The sequence below is a fragment of the Microtus oregoni genome, unplaced genomic scaffold (genome assembly GCF_018167655.1).
Source record: "Microtus oregoni isolate MIOR12 unplaced genomic scaffold, Mior012 000022F_ref0000154, whole genome shotgun sequence".
NCBI lineage: Eukaryota > Metazoa > Chordata > Mammalia > Rodentia > Cricetidae > Microtus > Microtus oregoni.
Genome location: NW_024543081.1, coordinates 2108714 through 2132629, shown reverse-complemented (window position 1 = coordinate 2132629; position 23916 = coordinate 2108714). Strand labels below are relative to the sequence as shown.

The 23916-nt window shown below is 40.1% G+C and overlaps 1 protein-coding gene across 2 annotated transcripts in view; it reads left to right on the top strand.

Moving 5' to 3' along the window:
- The window catches only part of Lrrk2 (leucine rich repeat kinase 2), a 130257-nt gene that overhangs the window by 28382 nt on the left and 77959 nt on the right, over positions 1–23916 (top strand). For both annotated transcript variants that reach the window (XM_041672590.1, XM_041672591.1), the window contains 8 exons: positions 2480–2609; positions 5406–5530; positions 8445–8551; positions 16075–16219; positions 16340–16479; positions 17387–17515; positions 17593–17763; positions 21540–21798. In XM_041672590.1, coding sequence (XP_041528524.1) covers positions 2480–2609; positions 5406–5530; positions 8445–8551; positions 16075–16219; positions 16340–16479; positions 17387–17515; positions 17593–17763; positions 21540–21798 — 1206 coding nt within the window. The remainder of the gene's footprint in view (positions 1–2479; positions 2610–5405; positions 5531–8444; positions 8552–16074; positions 16220–16339; positions 16480–17386; positions 17516–17592; positions 17764–21539; positions 21799–23916) is intronic.

The following is a 23916-nucleotide window of genomic DNA, read 5'->3' as shown; positions in this document are numbered from 1 at the left end:
TCTCCGATCTCTCTGGTGGTATTTTAATAAAACTAGAGTGTAATCAAATGTATTACATTTATGTATGAAATTGTTAAGGAACAAAATTAATTAGTCAACAATGAATCTGGCACATTACATAAAGGCTTGGGATAGACAGGCCCTGAGTGATGACAGGGCCTCACCCAGGACTGAGTCATCGCAGGAGCTATGGAGGTCTGGACAGGGCTTGCATTGCAGCTGCTGTGCTAGGTGTCCCCAGAGGAGATGAGGATTGCCACCAAGCAGCACAGTGTGATGGCGCTGCCATTTGTAACTCTTTGGAAACTAGGTTAGGTCACATTCAGTCATCAAGATTTTGTGACTTGGTGTTGCTTTGGTTATGGCTTCTGAGGGGCAGTGACCTTGTGAGTCAGCTTGACGCCTGTTGGAAATCAGTTCCTGCCTTTAATACACTGCCCCACATCCTTGCTCCTGGCCACCTGCTGGAGGAGCTTTTCTTCAACGCCCTTGCATGCCCTGGGCTTTCTAGTGTAATGGAGGGGGAGGATCTCCAGCAGCATCTTTCCTCAGCTCCACCACTAAGTCTCTTGGGATAGTGACTGTGAAGTGTGAAGGAATTAGACAGATTGGTGACTCAGGTCTACAATCCCAGGACTCAGGAAGCTGAGCCAGGAGGATTGTGTATTCAGGGCCAACCTGGGCTACTGGATCTCAGAGAAAAAAAAAGAAAAGAAAAAGAGGAAGAAGTAGGAAGAAGAAGTAGGGAGAAAAAACTGGGTCTTGTAACCAGGGAGATTTGAAGGTATAGGTATATCTTTCATGATAATTTCCTCATTTATTTAATCAGTTAATTTAATTGCAAAATACCAAGCTCATATTATGTGCTAGAGACAAGACAGTCTAGGCCCATGTGGTTTGCCAGTTAAATAAAAATTCTAAGCACAGAGAGTCAAACTCTTAGGGAAGGCAGACAAGAAGCATAACTAAAGAATGTGAAATGTGAGGTAGCTAGGGCAAAAATTAAACTATGAAAGAGGGTATTAGGAAATAAATGTTGAATTGGCAGTCAGTAAACTACTGTAAGGGTTGGTGTTTTGTGATTTGCCTTTGAAAGCAGATAATTTTCTGCTGAGATGGAGTAGATTAAGGCCAATAATCTTTTGCAAGTAATGGGAAAACATGAAAATGTTCTGTATACTCAGAAAGGACACCATGATGTCCACCTTCTCACAGTCGTGTTTGCCATGTTTGAGTTACTCATTGCCTTGCTGTGGGTACATTCTGAAAATGTGCTCAGGAGAACTAACGTATTACACAAGAACTCTAAAAATCTCTGAGTTCTACAGAGACCAATCCAGTCATAAGCTCTGGAGTTGGTACCCAATGATCTGTGTCTGAACCTCTGGGAAGTCTGAGGCACACTGGTGTTTGAGGACCACTGGACTAGAAGTTTCTCCTTGGTTGGGATATAGTCACTGTGGAGGAGATATGAAAACTCATTGTGTATTTTAATGTATGATGTTCTGGATATCTATGGTTTTGCTTTTATTTTTAAATGTGTTTTTATTATATTTTTTTCTGTTTTATTTGGCCTTTTGAGACAGAGTCTCACTGTTTGGACTTGAACTTGTTATGTAGTCCAGGTTATCCTCAAATTCTCGATCATCTTGCTTTGGAATTGATATTTCTGTGAAGGCTTCAAGACAATTAATGCAAAATACTTCAAGTCACTGGGATAGAGTATAGTGAGGGACTTCACTGTAAGAAAAGGTTACTACATGACAGTCTCCCTGCAATGTAGGCTTTCTGTATACATACTATAAAGCCAGCTCTCAAGGCCACAGTACTGTTCACTAAATATAGGAGTTACTCTGCAAAAGTCATCTGTGTGAACACTATCTACCAATCTGTGTATGATTGGATCAATCAAAACAACATTTGCAGTCTACTGTAGGAGATGTACAAAGTAGTTAGAGCATTCCAGATTAGGCCATTCCACTAGTCCCTTCACCAGTGAGTTCTGGCCATTGGCTCCCTACATGAATGTGTGTGGTCCTTCTCCCCAGGCCTGTCCCTGGCTCTGATCACCAATGGATGGATGTCCTATATCTCTAGAGTATCTATAGTCTACTCACTGACATCTATCCTACTAATGAATCTTAGCTCTATATAAGCCTGTCCATTTTGTGAAGTTTAAAGATTAGAAGGACATTTAATTTTCATCCTTATTGTGAAGAATGCTGCTTAAATACATTTTTCTATAAGACAATTCATTCTTATGGGTTTTAACATACTGATTATATTATTACTAGTCTACTCTATAAATAAAAAGTAAATGTAAATAACTAAAATATGGAAAACAGGAATGACACACATTTGTAACAAATAGACAGCTATTAATGATTTCTAAGTAGCTAGTGCAACACACAATATGCTATGTGTGTTCTTGCAAAGGTATGCTTCCATTTCTATAAGTAACTTGAAGAACACCTTATAGTTAATTTCAGGAGAATCCTGCTAGCAAAAGGAGTATACCTGAATGTCTTAGAGTTGATGCAGAAGCACTCCCTTGTTCCCGAGGTGGCAGAGAGTGGATGCAAGATGCTGGGTCACCTGTTTGAAGGAAGGTACTGCATGTTCGTGAGGTGTTATACACATGTGGGGGGCACTGAGACAAGTGGAAGGGTATCAAAGCATCTGTAGGAATGGGAGGCTAAACACAGCATCTGAGCACAGACCTCTTGTCATCTGTCACTGATAGCATAGACTTATTTTATCTAAGCATTGAAAAGAGCAACAGGGATTGCAGAAATAAGATGAAGGTTTTCTTCTGTGCTTCATGCATGGTGTTAACTGTTTTGAGAATGATAACCGTGCAGGAAAACTAATAATAGCTTTTCAAATCATGGTATAATTGTGAATATATAAAAATACAAAAACATGCATTTTGGAATTACTGCTTTTCAGAATTAAAACACTATTTATTATTATTTTTCCATCTGAGTTAACTTTGGCTTCTCTGCTTCCTTCATTCCTTTCCCAATGTACTCATTGTCTTATGAGGTTCAAAGCCAGCCTTCTTGACACTGTGTCTGGTTAATGGCACAACAGAGGCCAGATATTATTATCTGTGTTAGAAATAGCAGGAGGGGACTAGAGGTTTACAAAAACCTGACAAAAATTCCAAGCAGGTATCCCTTCCACTACTTAAAAATTTCCACCTCCTCCCCTCCTTCCATTTCCCTCCGCTTCCCCCATCCCCCTTCCTCCGTCCCCTTCCCCCTCCCTCTCCAGTCCAAAGAGCAGTCAGGGTTCCCTGCCCTGTGGGAAGTCCAAGGTCCTCCCACCTCCATCCAGGTCTAGGTAAGTGAGCATCCAAACAGACTAGGCTCCCACAAAGCCAGTACATGCAGTAGGATCAAAACCCAGTGCCATTGTCCTTGGCTTCTCAGTCAGCCCTCCATGTCCAACACATTCAGAGAGTCTGGTTTGATTATATGCTCCATCAGTTCCAGTCCAGCTTGCTTTGGTGAGCTCCCATTAGATCAGCCCCACTGTCTCAGTGGGTGGGCGCGCCCCTTGCGGTCCTGACTTCCTTGCTCATGTTCTCCCTCCTTCTGCTCCTCATTTGGACCTTGGGAGCTCAGTCCAGTGCTACAATGTGGGTCTCTCTGTCTCTAGCTTCATCCATTGCCAGATGAAGGTTCTATGGTGATATGCAAGATATTCATCAGTATGGCTATAGGATAGAGCTTATCTCATCCTATTGAGCCAAAAATGTATAATAACGTGGCATTATTTGGTTGATAGCAAATCAAAGGCAGTTATAAGAAAAAGATATAAGTACAGGTGTTGAGGTTTAGATGGATTTGGTGTCTTGGATTACTACTGGACACTATTCCTAGGGAGAAAGAAACCAATGTCTGCTCACCCCAGATAGGGGATTCTACAACACACCAAGTCAGAATACCACCAAAGTCCAATTTGGTGAACCAATGTGTTTTGCTGGTGTTACTCATAAGAATATGGGTGAAGAATTACTTACTGGGATAGAAACGGCTCAAAGACAACTGCATCACCAAAGCCAACCCCAGTATGGGTGACAGCTCAAGAAAGCTGGGAACCTGGAACATACTGCATGGCCTACAGGCAGCTCAACACATTGGAGATTGTCCCTCCCAAGTGACTGAGTTGGTCTAAAGCTCTTCCAGGCAGCTGGGCTAGTCTGGGAATCCTCTGAACAGCTCGGCTGGAATCTGTCTCTTCCAGGAGTCTTGGCTGCTGTGAGAGACTTGCTTAGCAATCCTTACAGCTTATATAGGCGTGGGGACAGAGGAGTCTCATGGATGTAGTCAGTTTCAGGCTTTCTGAAGCTTGCTTAGTGAGCTTTCCCTCAGGGTGGGATGCTTTTTACCTTTTGGTAGAACATACAGTGTCATGACAAGCGTCTTTCTAGATGGAGGTTTTATCTCAGAGGAAGTTGAATGGATTTCTTTTACTAATACATGAACCAAGGATTGAATGGTTAGATTTCAGAATTTATCTAAAAAAGTAAAAGGATTAAATAACAGTGTCAGAAGATAGGAGTTATGACAGAAGGATTAAATACATTTATTTTCATAAGGGATTAAGATAATGCCCAGTGAATTTTAAGTTGTCAGTAAATCCTAGCTGTTAGCAATGGTGATGTTAAATGCACATAAGTCATGCACAGCACATCTACAGACTTGTAAAGAGTAGAGTTACACTGTCCTGAACACAAGTCCAGCTAATTTACCCTTATAAATCTGTCTCATTTCTCGTCTTTAAATATGGCTTTTAAAAAACGAATTGAAATATTTCAGCGTTGTTTTTGATGGTGCTTGAAAGTGTGTGATGAGGTTTCAGTCAACAAGGCACTGTGCGAGGCAGACAGCCATCCTGCCTGCCAGACTGGCATGTTTGCTCCCCTGTGACAGAAGAGAGGCACAAACGCCTTGGAAAAGCCAGGGGTTTAACGTAAACTAATGAATTATATGTAAGAATTCTAGTGAAGCACCTCGGTGTGATGCAGGAGTCCTGGCCTTGGCTTTGCCTCTTTCTAGCTAAGGGACTTTGGGAATTCCTCCTCCAAACAAGTTCTTCATCTGTAAAGTCGTGATGTGACCCTATCTTTCAGAGCTGTTACCAGTGTTCCACAGACTGGTCAGAAGAAAGGTGTCATTTTCTTAAAACGAAGTCAAAAGAGCTCTGGCTTCTAATTCTTGAGATCAGAATTTAAACACTTGAAATTTTGGTTGAGTTCAAATGTATGTATATCTATGTTTTATGGCTTTTCCTGGTAAAATGCATTTCTTCTGTTACCCTAGTTTATTTCAGTTTGGTGTTTGTTCATATGCCCCAAATTGTATTTTTTTAATAAACACTTCATTTTTCATTCCTAGTAACACTTCCCTGGACACAATGGCCGCAGTGGTCCCTAGAATAATAGCAGTGATGAAAACCCACGAGACTTCTCTGTCAGTGCAGCTGGAGGCACTGCGAGCCATTTTGCATTTTGTAGTTCCTGGTGAGTCACAGAATTGATCATATGTAGAGGCCATGAAACATTGGCTCTCTAGGCAAAGCTTAAAGAACCAAATTGTGATAACCAGAGGCAGGTGTTTCTGCTAAACTGACGATGAAATTTATGAGAAAGGGTGAAGTAGATGAGTCACTAGGATTAATTTGTAAGACAACTTCATAAAAATATTTAATCCATAATTTACATAAGAAATAAACACAGTGTAAAAAGTGGACCTGCTGTCTCTAAGGACAATTCTCTTGCCATCAGACGAGTTTAAGTTCAAGCTAACACAGAGTCTTCTCTTTCACCCCCGTCTATTGCTTTATTTCCAGCCTTTGCCTCTGTGGTTTAGTTTTTCCCTGGTAGAGTCACATGACCCTTACTCATGAACTTCAATGACCTCCTTCTGTCACCAGCCTTACTCTTGCTGTTGCTTTTTGTCCTTCCAGCCCCACATTCTCTCAACACGTGCTTATTAAGTCCCTCCTGTTCTGAACACTGCCCTGCTTTCCTGGGTCAGTCGCTGGGATTACAGGAGTTCAATAAACCGTTAATTGCCACAGAGAGAGAAGGTCCACTATAGACAAATGCAGGGCACGGATGAGACTAATGATGGACCTAATGTCTTCAAAGCAGAATGGAGGTCAGAGATTAGATGTCTGCGGTTGAAAGGCGAGTCAAAGGCCAGGAACAACTTTCAGGAGAAGGAACATACATGTACACATCGTCTGGGGTAATAGGAGACAGCAAAGGGAAGGTGTGATCCTGAGTGTGGGAGGGTAGACTGATGTAGAAAGTAAAGGACCTTAAGGACAATTCTTAGTGGTTGTGCTTTGGAGAAGAAAACCGAAGTTTCACAATTAAAAGTAAGCTTTTGTTCAACATCCCATTGATATTTAGAACACTCTATTACTGAGAATTGGAAGACTATTTTCATTCTGTTCATTTATTTTCAGTCTAGTAGTAAAGCATTCTTTTTGATTGAGGAAGGTGTGTTACAGAAGTTTGAGTCAGATTAGTTACTGCATTTAAATATTTTCATATATACATGTGTTTTCCCATTTTGATTGTAAACATTAATTTTAAATGTGAATTTTAAAACTTTTTAGATTATTGAATTATCTATATTTACACTTTTGTTTTTATAACTCTAAAATTGTATAGATATGTGTGTGCATATATCCATATATATGAATATGTATATATAAATACACACACACACACACACACACACACACACACCATTAGGGAATGAAGAGCTTGTACCACACAACTCTGATACCAAGCGGTAATGCAAATGACTTTCAGAACTATATAAAGTATGCTTTGTAGACCAGGCTAGCCTTGAACTCACAGAGATTGCCTGCCTCTGCCTCCTGAGTGCTGGAATTAATAGCATGTGCCACCATGTCCAACTTAACCAATTCATTTTTTAATCTTCAGTGCTCACAGTTTATTCCTTTGAAGGTGGATGGATTCTTAGAGAGCAGCAACGTATAATCATGCCTGCTCATTAAAGCAGCAATAATCTTTTAGATCAAAAAACATACTTTGAATATACACCTTTTTGTTAAAGATTTTCTGTGTATGCACGTGTCCCCAATTTTTTTAAAAGTGTACCATATACACACAATGCCTGTGGACACCAGTGGTAACAGACAGTGGTTAGCTGTCTAATATGAGACTGGTAAACTGAGTCTGGGTTCTGTAGTCAGACATTTCTCTCCTGCCTGACAGTTCCCAAAGAACCACTTAGAAGCTTAATATTAATTGCAAATGCTTGGCTGATAGCTCAGGCTTGTTACTAGATAACTCTTATCCTTAAATTAACCCATATCTTTTATTTACATTCTGCCACATGCTCATGGATTATTACTTCATTTTCTGTATATCTTGCCTCCTCGATTGGTGGTTGGTGTCACCCTCACTCTGCCTGTCTTCATCCCAGCATCCTCAGTTTGACTGTCCCTCCCTAACTATATCCTGCTTGTTATAGACCAATCAGCTTCTTTATTGACCAATGAGAGTAATCCATATTCACAGTGTACAGAAGGATTATTTCCACAGCATGGTCCTCTGGAAGAGTGGCAAGTGCTCTTAATCTCTGTCTCTCCTGCCCAGTACTTTCTCTTAGAATGACTGGGAATTGACCCTGAAGCAGTCTAAACGAGTCAATAGTTAGTTAGATGATTATTGACGCTTTTTAAAATGATGACTTTAAGGCCATACTATATAAATATAAATACATGCTAGGAAACACATCATTATGTGTGCACACTAACATGCATGGCATTACCATGTGTCTCTACTCTATGTGTCTACCATTCTTCTTTGCAGTACCTAGGTGATAAAACTAAGGTGCACAGACAGAAAGATTTTAGAAGATTTCAACTGATGCTGCCTAACTCTACCATATGTTAGTGTCAGACTCTCAAATCACTGTTACTCTGAAACACTGTGCTTGGACCCTTAGACATAGGGAGATGGCTATGGGCCTGCCACTAAATGTTCACAGTGCACACAACTTGCAGGCTGTTCTATGGAAGGGAAATCTCTTACATTCTGGGAAGCAGAGAGGAGAGATGAAAAATTGGGAATGTTCATTTGGTCATGATAAGAGGAAGATGTCAAGAGAAATTCATTGCATGTGGCCAGGGGTTTTGCTACTCAAAGTTACTGCCTCTGGTTGGCACAACTGCTGGTGGAGCAATGAGAAGCTTCAGGAACATGTGCAGCCCTGCTCACTGAAATACAGCAGAGATGCAAATGCATTTTAAGTGAAGATGAACAGTTCTACAGGGTGGGAGTTTAGCCCAACCCAAATTATCCTAGGTTTTTTATCAAGTGGCAGTTTGCTCAACCTAATGGATTAGAGAATAATTTGTCTGTTTTTGTTACTTCTCTGTTCTGAATTTAGGAATACCAGAAGAATCCAGGGATGACTCTCAATGCAAACTCAACATGTTCCAGAAACAGTATCTCAGGACTGACATCCACAAGCTAGTTCTAGCAGCTCTGGATAGGGTATGTTGAACATGGACTTTTTGCCTTTATACCATTAGTTAGACTATGAAATTTGGGGACCGGGGGTAGAGCTTTGAATTTCCCTTTCCTTTCCTTTGTTTACCGAGATAGAATTAATGTAGTTAGAAGTCAGGGTGACGGTAGGAATGTTGGAGTGAAGAGTTCTATACTAAGAGAAAGGTTAGTGCACAGCTAACTAATGCAAGTTTCTACCTGTGTTTGCTCAACCAGAAAGTCAACGAAAGAACCAGGTCTAGATGTTGGGACCTGGGCTGCTGTTTTATTTCTAATGGATCATCCTTCCTCCATAGTCCAATGGTAAAAGATTCAGCGAACAGAGACACACTAGACAGAACATCACCATCGTATCTGATGCCTGTGCATATTTTTCATGGCATTCCTAAGATGAATTATCATGAGTATGATCTCAATAGAGCTATCAAGAAGAATGTCTTGAGATTCAGCTATTATTTATCAAAAAAGAGACTAAGAAAAGTATTTATTTATTTATTTAGTTAGTTAGTTTTTCGAGACGCAGTTTCTCTGTGCTACAGTTCTGGCTGTCCTGGAACTCATTTTGCAGACCATACTTGCCTTGAGCTTACAGAGATCTGCCTGCCTCTGCCTCCTGAGTGCTGGGATGAAAAGTGTGCACTGCCACAGCTGGCTAAGAAAAGTACTTACTAAAGTGAGCCAAGGCTTTGATATATAAAACAGAACATTATAATTCAAGCTGAAGGTAATCTCTCTTTGGGTAATCGTCCGTCTGCTCATGCTGCATCTTGAGAGCTGTTGAGAGCTGTTGACAGTGCTTCATCATCTATTCCATACATTCCTGTTTGTCTACTGTCATTTCTGGGGAACAAGGTAGGCTTTCAGCATGCTGGTGGATCTACATGTATGTGTCTGCAGAGACACACCTGGTTCTCTGAACAGGGAACTCAGTTCAGTAAAAGCCATTCTACTGATGAGATGGTTCCAGGTCAAGACTTTCTGGTTTTCAAAAACTCAGAGCAAAATATTGACAACTTAAGAATTAAGGCAAGTATTAAATAAAAGGTGGAAAAGAGAACACTCTCAAAAGGGAATTTTATATAAGTGACATTAAATGTTTGCAGAAAAGTGAATCTAAGAGGTAGAAGAGTCAGACAAATAATTGAACACACAAGAAGATAGACCTTCATGGAAGACAAAAGCAATGTTGAGCTGCATATAGGAAGCCTTTATAAAAGTTACAGTACTAGTTTCTTAAACAAAGTAAGCAAGTATAAGATGTACATGAAACAGTCAATTTGCAAGACAACTTGCAAGAGAACTGAGAAGGAGAGATAAGTCATGTGGCCTAATTTTAATGGGGGAACCAAATATTTTGTAAGATGTTAGCAACAACGTGTGACATTGGCACTGGAGCAAATGTGGTCAGTTCCATAAGATTCTGGCTCAGGAATTAGCCACAAGCAAAAATGTGCAGTTGATGCATGACATTGCTCAACATGGAAAGAAAGATAATTCACACAGAGATTTATGTTACTGGAGTTTAAGGCCAGCCATTTGGGGAAAACATAGAAGCTTAATATTTACTCTTTGGATCAAAACACATAATACCTGAATAGAATGTAAAGGTAAAATATTAAATTGATCTATGTACATATGTAAAAGTTCTCAACTATTACCACATATGTAGACTATAATCATGATGTGGATTCAAACAAGAAACAATATTTAACAATATTTCTAGGCAATTTGGCAACCATCTATGGTGTCTCATGCCTGTAATATCAGCTCTTGGGAGTCTGAGGCAAAAGGATTGCCACAAGTTCAAGGCCAACTTTGGTTACAAGTGAGTTACAGGGTAGCCTTCGCTATACTGAGACAAAAAAAAAAACATCGAAATATCAGTGATGGGCAAATTCTCTGGACAGACTTGAAGGTTGTGGAGTGCAGGGTGGAGGATGTTTCTAATTAATGCCTGTTGGCATCCTTCCAGTTATGTCTCCAAAGTTTTCTCTTGGAAACCACTTGTCAAGTCAGAACTCATAAGTTAATCTTGATCCATATTTTAACAGTAACACAGTGAATACTGTTTTCAAGATGAAGAAGTAGGTGATTTAATGAAAACCTGCTGTGGGCTTGTAAGTAGTGTATCCTATGTTTAGATGTTTTAGACACTGTAACTTGTGGTGATTCTGTTGTACGGACAATCACAGATTTCCTGTTGTAAGTTATTAGCAGGTTGCTGAGCTGGCTCTGCAAAGGTTAGAGGTTAAGGCAGTCCATCAATAATTGACTAAAAATTAGGTAGAGGTGAAAATATTAAACATGAGGGCTGACGAGACGTCTAAGATAGTACCTGTCACCAAGGGCATGATGGTTTTAGTTCAGTCCCTGAGACAGAGATGAATGAAGGAAAGAACTCATTCCCACAAGTGGTGCTCTGACCTCTGTGTGGGAGGTGTGTACCAGTACATACATACCCACAAATGTACTCACATGTTCACAAAAATCAATAATGTAATAACTTTAAAAAGATATAAAATACAAGGAGAGTCACTTTGTGCCTGACTGATGGTGGGTTTAGAAACAGAACTGAATACATGGTTCATGGAGTTCAATATCAAAGAAAATTACAGCTTCCCTGGCTTGAAAATTTCAATTATTTCAAGACAAAGTCAGCAGAATGTAAAAACAAGGTGAGGTCCCTGCTAATAATTAGGGCACGCTCAGGAAGCTGGCTTTGCCTGTCAAGCAAGATGGCACAATTAACCAAACAGCAAGTTCAATAGGGCAATCCTCCTTTTGTCTTTTGAGACGACACTAAACTTTGGGCTTTGGACACATGATCATAAGGTGCCTGTGTCAAGGAAGGAGAAATATGGTCTTGCGGTCTGAGTTTAAACATGTTTTTGTGCCAACTGCTCAAAATTGTACATCCTCATTTTGTTTCACTGATGCATAGAGCTATAATTTATCTACCACAATATGATTTGTGACATTTTTTTTCTTTTTTTTATTGGAAAAAAAAATTTCTGCCTCCTCCCAGCCTCCCATTTCCCTCCCCCTCCTCCTGCCCCTCTCCCCCCCTCACTACTCTCCCCCTCCGTCTCCAGTCCAAAGAGCAGTCAGGGTTCCCAGCCCTGTGGAAAGTCCAAGGTCCTCCCCCCCTCCATCCAGGTCTAGGAAGGTGAACATCCAAACTGGCTAGGCTCCCACAAAGCCAGAACATGAAGTAGGAACAAAACCCCATGCCATTGTCCTTGGCTTCTCATCAGCCCTCATTGTCCGCCATGTTCAGAAAGTCCGGTTTTATCCCATGCTTTTTCAGTCACAGTCCAGCTGGCCTTGGTGAGCTCCCAATAGATCAACCCCACTGTCTCAGTGGGTGGGTGCACCCCTCGTGGTCCTGACTTCCATGCTTATGTTCTCCCTCCTTCTGCTCCTCATTGGGACTTTGGGAGCTTAGTCCCATGCTCCAGTGTGGGTCTCTGTCTCTATCTCCATCCATCGCTAGATGAAAGTTCTATGGTGATATGCAAGATATTCATCAGTATGGCTATAGGATAGGGTCATTTCAGGTTCCCTATCCTCAGCTGCTCAAGGAACTAACTGGGGACATCGCCCTGGGCACCTGGGAGCCACTCTAGGTTCAAGTCTCTTACCAACCCTAAGGTGGTTCCCTTAATTAAGTTATGTGATTCCCTGCTCCTCTATCCAACCTTGTTTTATCCCCAATCATCCCGTTTCCCCAAGTTCCCCCCCATCCTCCCCTTCTCACTTTTCTCTCCCCTACTCCCCTTATCCCCATCCCACCCCAACCCCAAGATCCCAATTTTTTGCCCAACAATCTTGTCTATTTCCCATAGCAGGGATAATAACTATATGTTTTTCTTTGGGTTCAACTTCTTATTTAGCTTCTTTAGGATCACAAATTATAGACTCAGTGACCATATTTATGGCTAGAAACCAATTATGAGTGAGTACATCCCATGATCCTTTTTGGGTCTGGGTTACCTCACTCAGGATAATGTTTTCTATTTCCTTCCATTTGCATGCAAAATTCGAGAAGTCATTGTTTTTTACCGCAGCGTAGTACTCTAATATGTATATATTCCGTACTTTCTTCATCCATTCTTCCATTGAAGGACATCTGGGTTGTTTCCAGGTTCTGGCTATTACAAATAATGCTGCTATGAACATAGTTGAACAAATGCTTTTGTCATATGATAGGGCATCTCTTGGGTATATTCCCAAGAGTAGTATTGCTGTGTCCAGGGGTGGGTTGATCCCAAATTTCCTGAGAAACCGCCATACTGATTTCCAAAGTGATTGCACAAGTTTGCATTCCCACCAGCTAGACCCATATCTATCACCATGCACAAAACTCAAGTCCAAATGGATCAAAGACCTCAATATCAATCTGAACACACTGAACCTGATAGAAGAGAAAGTGGGAAGTACCCTACAACAGATGGTCACAGGAGATTGCTTCCTATGTATAACCCCAGAAGCACAGACATTAAGGGCAACATTGAATAAATGGGACCTCCTGAGACTGAGAAGCTTCTGTAAAGCAAAGGACACTGTCACTAAGACAAAAAGGCAACCTACTGACTGGGAGATCTTCACCAACCCTGCAACAGACAAAGGTCTGATCTCCAAAATATATAAAGAACTCAAGAAACTAGACTTTAAAATGCTAATTAACCCAATTAAAAAATGGGGCACTGAACTGAACAGAGAATTCTTAACAGAAGAAGTTCAAATGGTCAAAAGGTACTTAAGGTCATGCTCAACCTCCTTAGCGATCAGGGAAATGCAAATCAAAACAATTTTGAGATATCACCTTACACCTGTCAGAATGGCTAAAATCAAAAACACCAATGATAGCCTTTGCTGGAGAGGTTGTGGAGAAAGGGATACCCTTATCCATTGCTGGTGGGAATGCAAACTTGTGCAACCACTTTGGAAATCAGTGTGGCGATTTGTGACAATTTAAATGCTAGTATACACAAATTTTTTTTACTTAATTACTTTTTATTTAAATTTTTATGTAATGTGTACAATTTAAAAATATTTCTTTTATTTTTGAGATTATATTATAATTATGTAATTTCCCCTTCTTTTCCTCTTTCCAACTCATCCCACATAGCTTTTCTTGTTCTATTCCTAATTCATGGCCTTTTTTTTCATTAATTGCTGTTACATGCACATATTTATATATTCTCCTAAATATAGCCTGCTCAGTTGTGTAAGGCAGATGTGTTAATATGCAGATCTCTCTTGTGAATGGAGTTTTGGGAGGGAATTTTGTGCAGTTTGGAGTTGCAGGAAGAAAATGAAAAATACATGGCTTTAAAGTTGGAGCATGGTATAGAGTAGCATGTCCTTGGAACTCAGGGAGTGCGAAGGCAGCAATTAAGTTGTTAGGGGACTTTTTTCTCTCAATGCTTTTAATTCAGAGTAGTTAAGAGAGTGGTCTGATTATATAAAATTAAAGGGTAGCAAGAGTGTGGAGGTAGTGGGTGTAGACTTTCCTATTAATAAATTCAGAAGTGAAGAAAAAGGGAAACTGTCTCTCATCTTAGCTCATGCTTCCTTTCTAATGAGAATATTTGGCCTGGCTTCCAATGTCAGTCCATGTTGATTGCATGGACAGAGTTATTCCTGACCCTAGTAACACTGTATCATGACGGTTGGGTTAGAGAGCAGGGTACCAAGACATCACCAAACACTTCTACCTTCATATGGTGAGACCGCAATTGTACTTCTGCAGTAATTAATTCCTAACCATTTTGGAGCTGATATATTTGATATTATTCCATTCTTTATGATCTTCAGATTACAGAATGTAGCACATCACTGATTCACTGCAAAGATAATGCAGTATTTACTACTCAGAAGTAGGGAATGAGATACTAGTAGCATCAAAAAACAAAATCTCCAAGAAGAGGAGGGTAAGAGTGTCTTGCTTAAACAATCCAGGAAACTAAGACAAGCTGAGCAGCTAGAGTTGGAGAACAAGGCACAAAGAGGAGCTGATTAGGTTCCCAGTCCCTGTGGGGAAGAAAGTGATAAGTATAGACACTTGAGAGATCAAAGAGAGAAGGGTAAATATCTGTAGACTGGTTACAGACAAACGAAGGCAGGAGACAGGAGGCTGTGGCCGTGTAGGTTGCATTAGAGCTTGTGATCTGGCTTGAGGCTATCTCAGCATTGTCCTGTAGCAGTGATGGGGGAAAATAGATTTGGGGATGGAGATTCTGTGAAATAAGTGGTTGTATGATGTATCTGTGTGAAATTAAGTCCTGAGGAAGCCACTGTGGTACTCTTTGAAGGAAGCCCTGTAAGCTGAATAGTCACGTTACTGGAGAGGTGGGAGAGTAGTGTCCACATAGGGGGAGCCAGAGATGGCCAGGGCTAAACATACAACAGTGGCATTGAAAGATGGGTGTAGGAACGAGGCTGTCAGCACACATGCTTCCTCTTCATAGAGAGTAGCTTGTCCTTGAAAGAGAAAAAGATTCCATCAAGATGCCCACAAATCTCAAATTACTGAAAGAAAGCATGATTAAAGAAAAGATGTGGTGATGGTAATCTAGGTCTCTAAAACAGACCCACTAATATTCCAGGCCTAAGACTGATACAGGATTCGTGTGACTTAAGTTTAACTACACATCTTTGAAGTTTGACAAAACTATTGCTTGATGCACTTTGAAGGGAAGAAATGAAATAAAATCCACCAGCTACTTGGAGTTAAGCTCTCTTAGAGCATCCTGTGGATAGAGACAGTCCTGAGACTGGTTAAGCTTATGGCTTTTCAACCAAATATCCCTCGTTCGGTTTCCTTGTTGTGATGTGCAGTGTGTAGGGCTGAATTGTTCTAACCCTGATGAGCTAAGCCTCTAACAGAAGTGGTCCACTGCGCAGAAGAGGAGACAGAGGTATCAACTTTTTATCTTATGCTTCTCTGTGGTGAGTTCTCCAGCAGTGTGAACTGAAGAAGCCATCATTTCTCCAATGCATGTTTGACAATGCTGCTAGCAGGGACTTAATTATTGTGGAATATGTGTATTTAGTGCAATACTTGACATACAACACACACTTGAAGGTTAAAAGGCTTATTCTTGATGCATACAAGTAACTCGTGATATAGAAGGCAGAAATAATGATAGTAATTTGTATTTGGACACATCAGTTATGTTTTGTTCTTGAAACTGAGTCTCATGGATCTCACACTGACTTCACACTTTATACCTGAAAATGTCCTTGAATTTCTGGTCCTCCTGCCCCCATCTCCCAAGTACTGGTTTCATAGGTGTGTACCACCATGTCGAATTTTTTGATGCTATACTGGGGATCAAATCTAGGACTTTTCATGATAGGCAGCCACTTACTATCTAAGCTGCATTCCCATACTTTGAATTATGTTTTACCAGTCTGTAGCTGGCTTTAATGGAGACATGCATTAAAACCTTGTTTCTGACAGTAACTAACTCTTCTTAAACTCCTTTTGATTTTGATTTTAGTTCATTGGGAATCCTGGGGTTCAGAAATGTGGACTGAAAGTATTATCTTCTCTGACACATCTTCCTGACGCCTTAGAGATGTTGTCCTTGCATGGCGCAGTTGACTCCGTGCTTCATGCCCTGCAAATGTATCCAGACGACCAAGGTTGGTACAGGTGAAAGTTGGGACCATATTTAGGGCCGGTTATTTGCTGTCTGTCTTAATTCTTTCCTCCAGTGATAAGGTTGAGAGAATTACCATTGTGATTTTTGTCTTTTATTCTAGAGATTCAATGCCTGGGCTTACACCTTACAGGATGCTTGATTACAAAGAAGAATTTCTGCATACGGACAGGGCACCTCCTGGCAAAAATTCTGGTGTCCAGTTTACAGCGCTTTCAAGATGTTCCTGAAGTGCAAACTACGGTGCGTACCCTCTAGGGAGCCAGGAGCTTACACAGGTCCCCACCAGTACCCTTGCAACTCTCACTGTAAACCAGTTGGACATTCTAGCTAATTAAAACTACTTATCATTTTGCAGTATTGCAATTATAGATGGTGCAGATAATTGCATTGCCTATAAAGACCCAGTGTTCATTATTAGATCTGGAGAATCACTGCATTAGCTTGCCTTCTCTTCTTCCCATAAAATGCTAAAGAAATTCCAGTAGCGAGTTTTTTTTTTAACTTGCCCAAAATATTTTATTTTTCTTTCAAGGTAGAAACATTTAGGTTTCGTTCTCTGAAATGGTAGATACCACAAAGCATACCTCACTTGTGGTCTCCAGAGTCATTCTGGACTTTCAATGTGACAAAGTAAACTATAATAATTTAAAGAATTTGTTGTTACCACCTATAATTATTTTATATTTAATATATTGTCAGGAGGCATTGCCAGTGGAGATGGATAGATTTTGAACAATTACAAGTTATTATTATAAAAATGGGCATCCTCTCTGACTTATCGTGAGCTGCTTTTGCCTCTAGTGATTTTCTTTCTTGATTGCTTTTTCCTAAAGTAGAGATCTGAAATAATTTTCACCAAGCTATATTTAAAGCAAACATATAATTGTTTTTATGTAGAGTTATGATGGTATAAGGTTGGTTCAACAGGAGATAAAAAGCAGGGGATGTTTCTAAGTACTGAGAGAATGAGGCTTTTACAATTTTTTCAAGGTGTACAGTCTCTAGACACAAATCCAAGTTTTTCTGCTTAGTTGGATGAGCAAGGGAGGCATTAAATATCAGATATAAACTGTTGTTTATCATTGAGTTATTTTTTACCAATAATTTCTTATATTATTTACTATAACTAGTTTTGCTCCTCTTCCAGGGATTGCAGACAATCTTGGCAATCCTTGAATTGTCAGCGTCTTTCGCCAAGCTTCTGGTACACTACTCATTTGATTTGGTAATATTCCATCAGATGTCCTCCAGCGTGATGGAGCAAAAAGATGAGCAGGTATACGGTGTATTGATGCCTACAGGCTAAATGTTATCCCCCCAGCTGCCTCTAATCCTCATTTCCATTCTTTCTAGTTTATCAATCTGTGTTGCAAATGTTTTGCAAAGCTAGCTGTGGATGATGAGCTGAAAAGCACAATGCTAGAGAGAGCCTGTGACCAGAATAATGGCATCATGGTGGAGTGTTTGCTTCTGTTGGGAGCTGATGCCAACCAATCAAAGGGGGCAACGTCTCTTATTTATCAGGTAAATATTCCAGGCCTCACTTCTGTTTGTCTCTTGTTATTTGGCCCTGGCCTTTCACAGCATTTCCTCCTACTCTTCCACATTGTTGCCTCACTAAACAAAACAAACAAACAAAATAACCACAAACACAGATTTACTGAAACATAATTCACACATAATATAACTCATGTGCTTAAAGTATATAATTCAATTGTGAAAGGTGGAGACAGGAGGATCACTGATTAGGTTGACGTGAACTAGAGCAATAAAGTGACACACTGAGAGCTCCTCCCTAAAATGCAGTTACAATTGTATGTACCTGTGTTTGTATAACGTTGTATTGGTATTACCAGAGTCAATGCTAAAATTTTTTCACCACTTCACAGTTAAATTCCTAAGCAGTTGCCCTAGTTCCCATTTCTTTCCCCCGGACATTTGCCTATTTCTCTCTTTGGCTCTAGGAAATCACTTGCCTACTTTCTGTCTCTATGCATTTATCTGTTGTGGACATTTAAAATCCTAATCCCATGGTTATGTGTCTGTGACTGGCAATTTCCCATCACTTTCCCTGCCATCCAAGCCTCTGGTAAGCACTGTTCTGTTCTCAGCTCTATTAGATCCACTTTGTATTCTAGGTTTGAGTGACGGGATTTATTATTTTGTCTGCCTTCTGCTCATTTGCTGGTCCTTAGTTTCATTCCCATTGTGCCTCAGTGATAAGATTTTGGTAAATGAGGCTAAATAACATTCCATTTTGTGTATACTCCATCCTTTTCATTCATTCACTTCCTAATGGGTCCCTAGATTGATGTCATATTTTGATTCATATTTGGATATTTGCTGAACATGGAAGTACAAATCTCTTTTTTTAACATTTCACTTCCATTGGACATAGATTCAGTAATGAGCTTACTAAATCTTATGATAGTGCTAATTTTAGGTTTTAGGGTTGCTGGGTGTTGGTGATGCATACCTTTAATCCCAGCATTTGAGGGACAGAGGCAGGCAGATCTGTGAGTTCAAGGCCAGCCTGTTGCACAGAGCTAATTTCAGTACAGCTACGACTGTTACACAGAGAAACCCTGTCTCAAAAAAGCAAAAGAAAAGAAAAAATTTTAGGTTTTGTTTTGTTTTGTTGTTTTGTCAAAGCATCTTATTATAAAGACCTGACTAGTCTAAATATATATGTAATGACCAGGGTGGGCTCAAGCCACCACATCTTGATCCTACATTTAGGTTTTATATTTTGGTACTTCCATTCTGTCTCCCACAATGTCTATACTAATGTATTCTCACAAAGAGTTTGTAAGTGTTCCCTTTTTCCACACTCTTGATAGCAATCTTAGCTTCTGTCCTTTTGATAACCGTTCTTATCAGGCAAGATAGCTTCCCATGTGGTTCCGATTGAATTATTGTTCTGCTGATAGCTGATGTTGGGACCCTTTTCACCCCTCTCTTGGGCAGGTTAATGTGTCCTCTGGGGACATGTCAAAGTTTACCCAATGCTGTAGGTGGGTGTTTTCAGTCTAATGCCTCATCTAGCTATTGAGGTGTAATTGACTCCAAATATGCCCCTTACATTTCCACAGACCTTGTCTTCCAACTGTTCTCTGTACAACACATAAGGCTGAAGTTACCTGGCAGGAGTGAGAAGGAAACATAGAACACACAACAAACCTGCTTAGGAGTTTATTGGGGGTAGGGGGTGTTCAGGCCTGGTGAGGATTAATGTGCAGAGAGAGAGAGAACTGAAGATGGCACCTCCAGCTTTTAAGGGCTGCCTAGCACATGCGCACAAGGGGAGGGCGTGGTTATGTCATAGGCAGATGACGGAGCTCACATATGCATGCAAGGACTTACACAGTTGCGTCATACGTAGATGATGCAACCATGCTGCGTGTGGGTCACATCGGGTCCTTTAAGATTCCCAGGACCATTAGGCACGTTTGCCTGAGGGCTTGTCCGCACAAGCGTGGCCCTGGAACCCAGAAGTGTCAGCCATGTTGTGTGACTGAATCATTACAAAGGCTATTATTGCTTGAACGAATTTTTCTGTTTTTAGTTTCTTTGCTATTATGTTAACTTTTCGTGGGAAGATGTGATAAATATCTACTTACCCCAGATCAGAGACAGATAAAAGTATAATTCCATCAAAATCCATCTTGGCAAGCCAGTGAGTTTAGTGGGTTTATTCACCAATGGCTGGCAAAGTGTCTCATCAAAACCATTCCTCTCAATGATGTGTCTTTATCCAAGCCGAGGCATCAAATGTTAGGTTTTGAGGAGGGACAGGGGAAGATAGGCTTCAGAAAAAGGAGCTGAGGCATATTGTCTTTCAGGCAAGGTTTGTTAATGTTTTGACAACAAAACCCTTCAGAAGAAGTGAGGTCTCTGAGGGAAGGGAAGTCCTGAATCATGAGGAGTCAGCAGCGTAGAATGTGATTTGTGCTACATGACTGCAGTCTGGTGCCTAATCATTGGTAGAGTGGGTATGGAAGGGCTATTTGGGCTCCTTATGAGAGATATGGGGGAAAGGCTACAGGCTCTGTGTGTGACCTGTCAGCTCTTCACAGTAGCTTGAAGGGGCTGGGCTCTAACAAGCATCCATCACTTGCTCTTGGCCACCCTAATTGTGTAGCACACTGGTTTTCCTTTTCTTCTCAGCCCTTCTTGCTGCATCATGGAAACACATGTTTAATCATTCTCTTCCTTCAAATCCCTTTCCTATACATCCAAATCTGAGATAACATCAAGATTGACCTCTGTGGGTCCCTGAGAGTTTATATATGCCTCCTTTATGTTTTAGGGGTTATGCTAAAATAGAAGTATACAGTATTCATCTTTGTAATCTCCCAAACATTGAATTCATAGCTTTATTTGTGACTCTTCCTGTGGAGCTGTAAACAAGCATTTGTTGACAGGGCACCAGTAGCTGACTGCTGGAGACCTGCGTCAGTGAGGAGTTCAGGTCCCAAAGAAAAGAGGATATGTGGGGGCAGGGATAAGGAGACAGACAAGACACGATCTGAGCGTGAATCAGGATGACTGCCAGACCTTAGGATGTAGGGTTATAACTTGATGGAAAAGGTCTGCCTTGATAAAGTCATGGTGTCACTCCCTTCCACCATACTAACAACACACAGCAACGGCAACAATAGTAAATAAGATAAGTAAATGAAACAATTGAAGTCTGTCTCTGTATACATGGATTCTGTATTCCATTTGTAGAATTTAGCCTAGTTGTCAGATGTCTCGTTTACCTAGCACATAATTGACCTCATGAGCAGATTTACTGAAGAGCAGATAATTGACACTGAATAGACTTACTGAGTGTACTTTATTTTATGCTGATGCAAAATGTGTTTATTCATTTACCAAGAGGTTGCATAACTAAAAACTACTCAGGCAAAAGATGAAATTAACAGTGCTATACTATTTGAGAATTTAATGATGGAAGAGAAAAATATGCAAGACTAATAATGGACATGAAGTCACACGGTCAGACACTATGGGCAGCATTATGCAGAGTGCTATGGGATGGAAAAGGTGAAGAAGTCTCTTGTAATCACTGCCTGGCAGCTGTCAGATTATTGATTTAGGCTAGTCTTGTATCTGTGACAAGAATTTCATTTATTTCTCCTGTCTATCACAAGAATAAGTTTTGCCTTTTTTTCATATCATTTCAAACTAAATTTGAAGTATAAAGAATGACCATAGCAAGCACCATTTTTCCTGTTTGGCCAAAGAGAAGAAATGCAAATTTTATGTGCCCTTTCTCTTCTTTTTTGTAAAACTAGGTATGTGAGAAAGAGAACAGTCCAAAATTGGTGGAACTGTTGCTTAATGGTGGATGCCGTGAACAGGATGTACGAAAAGCACTGACAATAAGCATCCAAAAGGGCGACAGCCAGGTCATCAGCTTGCTCCTAAGGAGACTTGCCCTGGACTTGGCCAACAACAGTATTTGCCTTGGAGGATTTTGCATAAGGAAAATTGATCCTTCTTGGCTTGGTCCTTTATTTCCAGATAAGTCATCTAATTTAAGGAAACAAACAAGTAAGTATCAATAGAATGCTTTATGTAACTCTCATGTTATAATTCCTAGTTTTGCTTTGAATGTAGGACTTAGTTATGGAGGGAAAACACTCTCCCACTGATCTACAGTACATGTGTTCACTCATCATGGTAGATAATTGTATGTGTTCTTTTAACAACCTTTTTTTTTCTTTAAAGTAGATTGTAGGCATGGTGAAATCAAAGTTAGTTTTGTGCACTATTGGAATCTTATTATCTATGCTACTGATCCACATATAATATATGATTACTGAATATTTATAAATTTGCAATGACCGGTTGGGAGTAAATGATATCGAAAGCAAATGTTATAGCAAATACTTCACATGTCAACAGTAGTTAAAATTGTTCTTTCTGAGCATATTCTGTATTATCTATTGATGTTTTCAATTCATATATATATGCTTTTGAATTTTTAAAATCTATCATACACACACACACATATAATTTTTACTTGTAATATGTTATCAGAGATCCAGAACATAGATTCTTTGTGTATAAGGATGTGGATTAAAACTATTAATAATAACAAAAGGCTGGAGGAAAATAGAAACACTCAGAAGAATCATGGGAAAATCATCCAGTGGAATCATGTGCATCAAGCATAAATTTTGGTGAAAATGTACTGGAGGGGACTCAGACAATGGGACTGTGAGGCCAACCTGGGCAGTATAGCATGAACCTGGTCAAGAAAGAACTGAAAACTGTAGTATAACAGTGTTTTGACTGCTAAAAATTCTATTGAGTTGTGTTAATTGTACATATGTGTTAGCTGAGATTTCTGTCCTGCCTGACCCTTTAGCCATTCAGCCCCAAAGAAACACACAGAAATCTATACTAATCATAAATTGGTTGACTATTAGCTCAAGCTTTTTATTAACTCTTATAACTTATATTAACCCATTATTCTTGTCTATGTTAGTCACATGGCTTGGTACCTTTTTCAGCAAGGTATTTTCATCTTGCTTCCTCTGTGTCTGGGTAATGGCTACAGACTGCGTCTTTTCTCTTCCCAGCATTCTCCTGTTCTTGTCACCCTGCCTTTATTTCCTGCCTGGTTGCCATGCCTATACTTCCTGCCTGGTACTGGCCAATCAGTGTTTTGTTAAAATACAAGTACAGGGTACAGACCATTGTCCACAGCATACATGTGAAAATAAAATACTGTATCAGAAAATAGTTGTACAAATGATACCTCTCCTCTTCCCCTACTCTTTTCTTCCCCTCTCCTCCCTCCCCACTCTCCTATCCTCTCCCTTCCCTTCCTTGTCTTGTTTCTCTTCTCCAGCCTTCTCTTTTCTTCCCCACCCCATCTCTATATGCTTCTCTTTAGGATCTTTCTTTGTAGGACTAGGAGCTCTCTAAGTAGAGTAGGTTGGACTTGAACTTGTGGTAAATCTGCTTTTGCCTCCTTAGTTCTGGGATTATAGATGTAAACCACCTTGCCTATCTATTTTCTGATTTCTGATAGAGTGGGATGGAGATTTAGTATTTCTTTAGTTCTGTGTGAACATCTTACAATGGCATATTTTGCTATAATTTTTAAAATGTTAATGTCATTTGACTGGAAGATAAAATCATGATTTCATTGGTAGTTTATCCAAGGGAAAACTTTGGATTCATAACTTTACAATATTTCTCAAGTTCCAATTGGCTAAATTATGTATTTATTATATGAGCCATGAAAGTAATATCTGAAGAAATCTAGAGTTTCTGTAGATTAATGGTGATGGCCAGTACATTTCTTCTTAGTATAAGATAAATATAAAGTATAAGAAAAAATTTTTGAAGAATATAGTCTTAGGGTTACTATTGCTGTGATGAAATTTATCAAAAGCAACTTGGGAAGAAAAAGGTTTGTTTTCACTGAAGCCTGTCAGGGCAGGAACCCAGAGGCAAGAGCTGATGCAGAGGCCATGGAGGGGTGCTGCTTACTGGCTTTCTCTCCATGGCTTGCTCAGCCTACTCTCTTATAGAACCCAGGACCACCAACCCAGGAATGGCACCACCCACTAGAGGTTAGGCCCCTCCCATACGAATCACTAATTAAGAAAATGCTCTACAGGCTTGCCTACAGCCCAATCTTACTGAGGCATTTTT